Source organism: Vombatus ursinus, unplaced genomic scaffold (genome assembly GCF_900497805.2).
Source record: "Vombatus ursinus unplaced genomic scaffold, bare-nosed wombat genome assembly UNPS02000580.1, whole genome shotgun sequence".
Taxonomy (NCBI): Eukaryota; Metazoa; Chordata; class Mammalia; order Diprotodontia; family Vombatidae; genus Vombatus; species Vombatus ursinus.
The window spans coordinates 29,455,969-29,464,154 of record NW_020940358.1 but is presented as its reverse complement, the minus strand read 5'-3'; the positions used below and the strand labels follow the sequence as shown (position 1 = coordinate 29,464,154).

The window sequence follows — 8,186 nt, the reverse complement described above, 5'->3', positions numbered from 1 at the left end:
TTAGCTTTTCCATTCAAGGCTCAGATCAAGTCCTACTTCCTACGTGAAATGCCAGACAGAGGAGTTTATATTGTATCCTCAGTGCAATAGGCTAAGATACTAAATGCTCTCTGCATAAGGAATATGGTCAGGAGTTAATGGAGTGGAGACAATGACCAGGATGAGCTCCATTTCTCCTAGTTAGGGATGTTGAAGCAACCCATCTGATCAATTTTTATTTATTTATTTTTTTAGGCAATTGGGGTTAAGTGACTTGCCCAGGGTCACACAGCTATTAAGTGTCAAGTGTTTGGTCTGAGGCTGGATTTGAACTCAGCTGTGTGACTCTGGGCAAGTCATTTACGCCCAACTGCCTCTCAAAAAAATACATTTTATTGATATATTTTGTTTTTGGATAACCAACATTTAGCTTGTTTTCATTACTTTGATGTTTCCTGGTTCTGTTTTTTTCCTTGTTATTTCAGTTTGCATCAGTTCACATAAATCTTTTGTTTGTTGGCTCTTGCGGTTAGAGAGTGTGAGCTTCTTGAGGGCAGGAACTCTATCATTTAACACAGAACTTGGCCCTAAATAAATTCTTTTTTCATTCATTCATTCATTCCCATGGTTCTCTGGATTTATACTCATTTCTTAAAACATTCTCACAACAGAGTAATATTCTATTCTGTTTGCAAATTGGCTGTTTCTCCTTGTCTTCTCATTGTCTCTCTTAGGGCCAGATGTCAAAGCGATTCTGGTCTTGGCACAACAGCAAACAGAAGAGAGGGCCACGGCAAGCCAGGCAAAGTCTTCCAAAGCAGCGTCTTGCTCACAGTCTCCTTCATTCTATCCCGACCTGAACTCCCATACTGACGGGAATTCTGGGGCTGATGTGACCACATTTCCCAATGACACCAAAGCACAAAAGCTAACATCTCTTTGATAGCACCAAGAGCTGTCCAGTCCCTGGTTCTGTCATTCAGAACTGAGGCATCTCATCCTATCACAGAATCACAGAATTTCAGCTTGAAAGACCTCAGCGTCCAGTGAGCCTACGCAGTATCTAGGTGGGAATCCAGACTACCACCTCAACAAGAGGTCATCCAGTCTACGCTTGACTTGAAGAATACCAATGAGAGGAAAACTGCTGCCTCACGAAGCATACCTTTGTACTTTTCCATCACACTGATTCTTAGGAAGTTTTTACTTACTTCTTTCTAATGCCTGCCCTGCTGTATCTTTCACTCACTACTCCTAGTTTTTCTGTTTTGCAGTAACCAGAAAACAAGTTTAATCTCACTTCCACATCATGGCCCTTCAAATACTGGGAGACAGCTATCATAACACCTTAAAGTCTCTTAGTCTCTTCAATTGACCCCCACATGGAATGGTCTCTAGTCCCCTTACACCTTTGCTCATTCTTCTCAAGATACTCCACAGATTGTCAATGTCCTTCCTAAAAGTTGGTGCTTAGAACTGAACACAATAGTCCAGATAAATTGTGCACTGAATACAATGGAACCACCTTTCTTTCTGCATCTTTCCTAAGGCAGCCAAATATCATGTTACTTTTTTTTTTTTTTGCTATGCCACATGGTTGACTTACATTGAGCTTGTAGTCCTCTAAAACCCCCAAATCTTTTTCACAGGAACTAATGCCTAGGAATGTCTCCCCATCCTGTATTTGCACAGTTGATTTTTTTGAATCTACATGTAGAGCATTTCCAAGGACATGGTCTCTCTCTGATGTGGTTTCCTGATCCCAGGGAAGGTTCTAGGTTCCTTAAGAGGGCTCTTCTTTACCAGCATGCTCATAAGAGGTGGATAATGGGTTGACTTCACTGTATGTGACCTGTCCTATGGTCATGGGGCTATATTTGGGCAGGTTCTCTTGTAATAACAAGTTTCCAAATATTCTTGGTGGGTATCTTTCATGGTGCAGGACATACTCTCCATTATTTGAATCATGAGATTAAGCATGGAAATCATCTAGTACAACCCTTATTTATATAAGTCAGGAAACTGTGGCCCAGAAAAGTTAGAGATTTTCCCAAAGTCACACAGCTAATAAGAAAGCTTAGATTCAAACCCAAATTCTGATTCCAGATGCAGTGCTCTCTATTACAGTGACAAGTGCCTATTCTATCTCTGGAGTTATCCCCTTCTTAATACTCCTTCAATTACTCTCATTCTATCTGCGAAAGAAGCTCTGATAAGCATAATTAGCCTAATCATGTGCTAATGCCCATTTTCAACGAAAGTAGTAGCATCTAAGATGTAGGGAGAATTGGAACAGAAGTGATGAGAGGATCAAAGATTTAGGATCAGAGAACAGGAAGTAGGTTGTCAGTGTGCAGAGCAAATATCCCAAAGAAGTAATCCTTTAATGAATCCTCTACCTGGACACTGGATTATAACTTGGTTATTAACTCATAGAATCATAAAACTGTGGAATCTCAAGAGCTGAAAAAGAATTTGGCAGACCAGTCAGACACAGTCAAACCTATATCAGAAAAAGGAATCTTCTCTAAAACATACCAATAAGTTGTCATCCAGTCTCTCTTTTCCTGAAAACTTCAATGAGGCTGTGCCAGCCAGCACAGACTGGGTCCCTCAGTGGCAGCAGTGGTGGTTTACAGACCTCTTAGCCTACATACAGTAAGGGGATCAGACAATTGGTTAGAAGGAGATTTACAAGGGTCCCTTTGCTGGCATCAGGGGCAGGTTGCACTGCCTATATTTGGATCTGCATCACAGTCCTGGATCTTAGTTCCAGTGCAAGGAGGAACACTAGCATTGCAGAGGTTTATGACTGCAGGGGAGCAGGGACCCTGGTCACAGTTCCAGGGTTAAAAAGGGTGCTTGTGGTTGTTCACAAATCAGTGCACAGTGCATAGGAGTAATAAGCACACCTCTCCCTAGATCATTCCACCTTGAAAGAGTAAAAAACTTACAGGTTCCCAGAATTAACTCTAAAAACAGCTGCACAAAAACCCTGAAATTTGGAATAGCACCCCCTCCACTTGGGAAACAGAGCCCCACTTTAGCATAGAGTTAAAAGTCAAGAAATAGGCTGGAAAATGAGCAAACAATGGAAAGAAATTATGACCATAGAAAATTACTATGGTAACAAGGAAGATCAAAACACACTCAGAAGAAGACAATAAAGTCAAAATTCCTACATGCAAAGCCTTAAAGAAAACTGTAAATTGGTCTCAGGCCATGGAAGAGCTCAAAGAAGATTTTAAAAATCAAGTAAGAGAGGCAGAGGAAAAATTGGGGAGAGAAATGAGAGTGATGCAAGAAAATCATGGAAAAAAGAGTCAACAGCTTGGTAAAGGAGGCACAAAAAATACTGAAGAAAATAACACCTTAAAAAACAGAATTGACCAAATAGAAAAAAATACACAAAAATTCACTGAAGAACTCCTTAAAAAGTAGAATTGGCTAAATGGAAAAGGAGGTACAAAAGTTCACTGAAGAAAATAATTCCTTAGAAGTTAGAATTGGACAAGGGGAAGCTAATGACTTTTGAGACATCAAGAAACAATCAAACAAAACCAAAAGAATGAAAAAATAGAAGAAAATGTGAAATATTTCATTGGAAAAACAACTGACCTGGAAAACAGATCCAAGAGAGACAATTAAGCATTTTTTGGAGGGTCAGGCAATCAGGGTTAAGTGATTTGCCCAGGGTCACACAGCTAGTATGTGTCAAGTGTCTGAGGCTGGATTTGAACTCAGGTCCTCCTGACTCCAAGGCCAGAGCTCTATCTACTGTGCCACCTGGCTGCCCTGAGATAATTAAGAATTATTGGACTACCTGAAAGTCATGATCAAAAAGACAGCAATAAAACCATGCATACCCTTTCACCAATTTCTTTCAAGAAATTATCAAGAAAGACTGCCCTGATATTTTAGAACCAGAGGATAAAACAGAAATTGAAAGAACCCACTGATCACCTCCTGAAAGAGATCCCAAAATGAAAACTTCCAGCAATATTATAGCCAAATTCCAGACCTCCAGATCAAGGAGAAAATATTGTAAGTAGCCAAAAGGAGACAATTAAAATTATCATGGAGCCACAGTCAGGATAACACAAGATTTAGCAGCTTCTACATTAAAGGACTGGAGAGCTTGGAATATGATATTCCAGAGGGTAAAAGAACTAGGATTACCACCAAGAATCACCTACCCAGAAAAACAGAGTATAATACTTCAGGGGGAAAATGGATATTCAATGAAATAAAGGATTTTCAAACATTCCTGATGAAAAGACCAGTGCTGAATAGAAAACTTGACTTTTAAATACAAAACTCAAGAGAAGCATAAAAAGGTAAACAGGAAAGAGAAATCATAAGAGACTTATTAAAGTTGAACTGTTTACATTCCTACCTTGGGAAAATGATATATATAACTCCTAAATAGTTTCTTATTATTAGGGCAGTTAGAAAGAGTATACATAGACAAAAAGCAGAGGTGTGAGTTGAATGAGATGGTATGATTATCTAAAAAAAATAAATTAAAGGAGGAGAAAGAATACACTGAGAGGAGAAAGGGAGAGGTACAATGGGATAAATTATCTGACATAAAAGAAGCCTGAAAAAAGATCTTACTGTGGATGGAGAAATGGGGGAAGTGGGTGGGGGAGCACATGAACCTTACTCTCATCAGAACTGGTTCCAAGAGGGAATAATACACACTCAGCTGGGTGTAGAAATCTATCCTACCATACCGGAAAGTAGAAGAGAAGGGGATAAGGGGTGGGGCTGATAGAAGGGAGGGCAGTTTGGGGGAAGTAAAAGTCAGAAACAAAACACTTTTCAGAATGGACATGGTAAAAAGAGAGAGAGTAGGATAAATGGGAAAAATAGGACAGAGATAAATACATAGTTGATAATTGTTATTGTGAAAAAAATTTTTTACAGTGAGTTTCTCTGATAAAGACTTTATTTCCCAAACACATAGAAAACTGAGTCATTTTTTTTTTTTTGGTGAGGCACTTAGGGTTAAGTGACTTGCCCAGAGTCACACAGCTAGTGAGTGTTAAGTGTTTGAGGCTGGATTTGAACTCAGGTCCTCCTGACTCCAGGGCCAGTACTCTATCCACTACACCACCTAGCTGCCCCCATGAGTCAAATTTAAAGAAATAAGAGCCGTTCCTCAAATGATAAATGGTCAAAGGATATGAAGTTTTCAGACAAAGTAATCAAAGCTATCTATAGTCATATAAAAATGCTCTAAATAACTATTGATGAGAGAAATGCAAATTAGAACTTTGAACTACTACCTCACACCTGTCAGATTGGCTAATATGACAGAAAAGGAAGATGACAAATGTTGGAGGGGATGTGGGAAAATTAAAACACTAATGCACTATTGGTGAAGTTGTATACTGATTCAACCTTTCTGGAGAACAATTTGGAACTATGCCCAAAGAGCAATAAAACCATGCATACCCTTTCACCAAGCAATACCACTACTAGGTTTGTATTCCAAAGAGATAATAAGACAAAAAGGAAAAGAACCTATGTGTACAAAAATATTTATGGCAGCTCTTTTAGTGGTGGCAAAGAATTGGAAATTGAGGGGATGTCCATTAATTGGGTAATGGCTGAACAAGTTGTTGTATATGATTGTGATGGAATACTGTTGTGCTTTAAGAAGTGATGAGGAGGATGCTCTCAGAAAAACATGGAAAGACTTACATGAACTGATACAAAGTGAAATGAGAAGAGCCAGGAGAACATTACACACAGTAACAGCAATATTGTATGATAACCCCCTATGAATAACAGCTATTCTCAGCAATATAATTATCTAAGACAATTCAGTAGGACTTACGATGAAAATGCTATCCATCTCAGGAGAAAGAACTGGTAGAGCTTGAATGCAGATCAAAAATACTTTTTCTTTACTTTTTTTTTTTTTTTTTTTGGCTAGGCAATGGGGTTAAGTGACTTGCCCAGGGTCACAGAGCTAGTAAGTGTCATGTGTCTGAGGCCAGATTTGAACTCAGGTCCTCCTGAATCCAGGGCCGGTGCTCTATCCACTGCGCCACTTAGCTGCCCCTTTTACTGTGTTTTTCTTGGGGGTTTTTTGTCTCTATTTTTTTTTTCACAGAATCACTTATGTTGAAATGTGTTTTTCATGACTACATATGTATAACCTATGTCAAATTGCTTGCATTCTCAATGGGGGGGAGGGGAAGGAGGGAGAGAATTTGGAACTCCAAATTTGAAAAGAGAAATATGTTAAAATTGTTTTTATGTGTAATTGGGAAAAATAAAATATTAAATAAGAAAAATGTAACCCAAGATTATATTAGCTTTTTTGGCTACCATATCAAGTTATTGACCTATACTGAATCTGAAATCCATTAAGATTCCCCAGATCATATTAGGACAAATTTTTACCTAACCATGCCTCCCACACCTTATACTTGTGAAGCTGATTTCTTGGTCCCATGTAAGATTTTCATTTATCTTTTTTTGAATTTCATCTCTTTACATTCAGACCAGCATTTAAGTCTAAGTCACTCAGGATTATCTGTGGCATGTGGACCTACTGATACCTCCTCTGGGAAGAATGATCTTTGTCTTTTCCTATGTATCAAGAATGTACCACTAAAGTGCTTGCTGCAGAACAGTAGATTTCCTTCTGGCTGAAGCATTGGTTCTAATCAGAACTCTTTGGACGTCCTGGGAAGAACTTGATAAGAATGAAAATTATGTAAATTAGAAATGGATCTAGTACTGTTCTGCACATTCTGTCAATGTTCAATGAATGCCCGGAAAACAAAATGGTCCTAGTCAGTTCAGTCCAGTAGAATGTAATCTCTTTAGAGACAAAGTGCTCATTTTTTTCTTTTTATTTCCAGCAAAATGGCTGGCACATGGTAGCTGTCTATCGAATGTTTGTTGAATTGTATTTTGCATAACTTATTCCATTTTTGCTGTTTACCTGGTACATGCCCATCTCCTGTTTAACTCTCAATTCATGTGTCACTTCTCCATGAACCAGCTCTGCCTGCCAGTCCTCGAAGACCACTGACTCCTTGAGCCATACTATTTTAGCCACAGGAAGAATTGTGGTGATGATGTGATGACTGTGGGCATCTCTTTTCTGGGGCTTCAATAGACTATGTAGGCTAACGGGGTGCTTCTAGGTTCCCCAGAGGACGCTGCCTAATGTGTTTCCACTGAAATATGTTAACCTCCCATTGAATCAGCAGGCTGTAAGGTCCTCAGTAGAATATAAAGTCCTTGAGGGCAAAAATTGTTTTGTTTTTGTAATTGTATTTCCAGAGTTTAGGGTGATATGCTGCACAAAGTAGGCACTCATTAAAAGTTTGCCCAACTCAACTGCATTTTACATTTAAGAATGTGTTAGAAAATTAAAATTATGTAAAATAGAAATGGATCACTGTGCTGTGCATACCACCCACGCTTACTGAATGTCTGAAAGATGGAATGGTCCTCATTAGTCTAGTCCAGTAGAATGTAAGTTCCTTAACAGGAGGGACTGCTTATTTTTAGCTTCACATCTCTCCTTTCTAGCAAAATGCCTGGCACATCGTAGATGCCTAATGAATGTCTGTTGAATTGAATTTTGCATCAGTCAGGGAACTGATCCTACTAAGTGAATTCAAAGACAAACAATGCTTGGCTAGCTGACTATTCTATGTTCCAAAACAAACTTCAGTGGAAATCATAGACACCCTTGCAGCATCTTCCATCTTGAAACTTTGTCAAACTATTTTGGGAAGTAGCTGACCATCCATTGCTTTTGGCATACTCTCTAGAATTTATATCAGCACTTGGGGGTTCCTGCTGTAACCTGTCTCCATGCACCTTTTTTCTCAGAATTTCTTCTTCATTGCTGTTTGATAAATATATTACCCTTTTAAGCCTTTTCCTTCTTCAGACACACTTCTCAAGTATGTTTAATAATCTGCATTTACTTTGATAGGTGTTGGAATTGTTCGGCAAACTGTGTACCATACTGGTTTTCCCTTGGAGAGCTTGACATACTCTAGAGATTTAATTGCCTTCCAACAAAAATGTAAAAATGCTCTAAATTCTGAAGGTTTGAAGTTCTCTACAACAACAGGAACACGGTTCTTCTGGATATTTAGTGTTTTTCCAATAATGTGAAAACAGAAGTCTGGAACCCTTGCTAAAATTTAGCACAGCTTTGTGGGCTT

The 8,186-nt window shown here is 38.8% G+C and overlaps 1 protein-coding gene across 1 annotated transcript in view; it reads left to right on the top strand.

Moving 5' to 3' along the window:
• Positions 1-1,477, top strand: part of NPC1L1 (NPC1 like intracellular cholesterol transporter 1) — a 36,712-nt gene extending 35,235 nt beyond the window's left edge. Inside the window, exon 19 of the mRNA XM_027851738.1 lies at positions 714-1,477. Coding sequence (XP_027707539.1) covers positions 714-922 — 209 coding nt within the window. The 3' untranslated portion in view covers positions 923-1,477. The remainder of the gene's footprint in view (positions 1-713) is intronic.
• Positions 1,478-8,186: the final 6,709 nt, after the last annotated feature.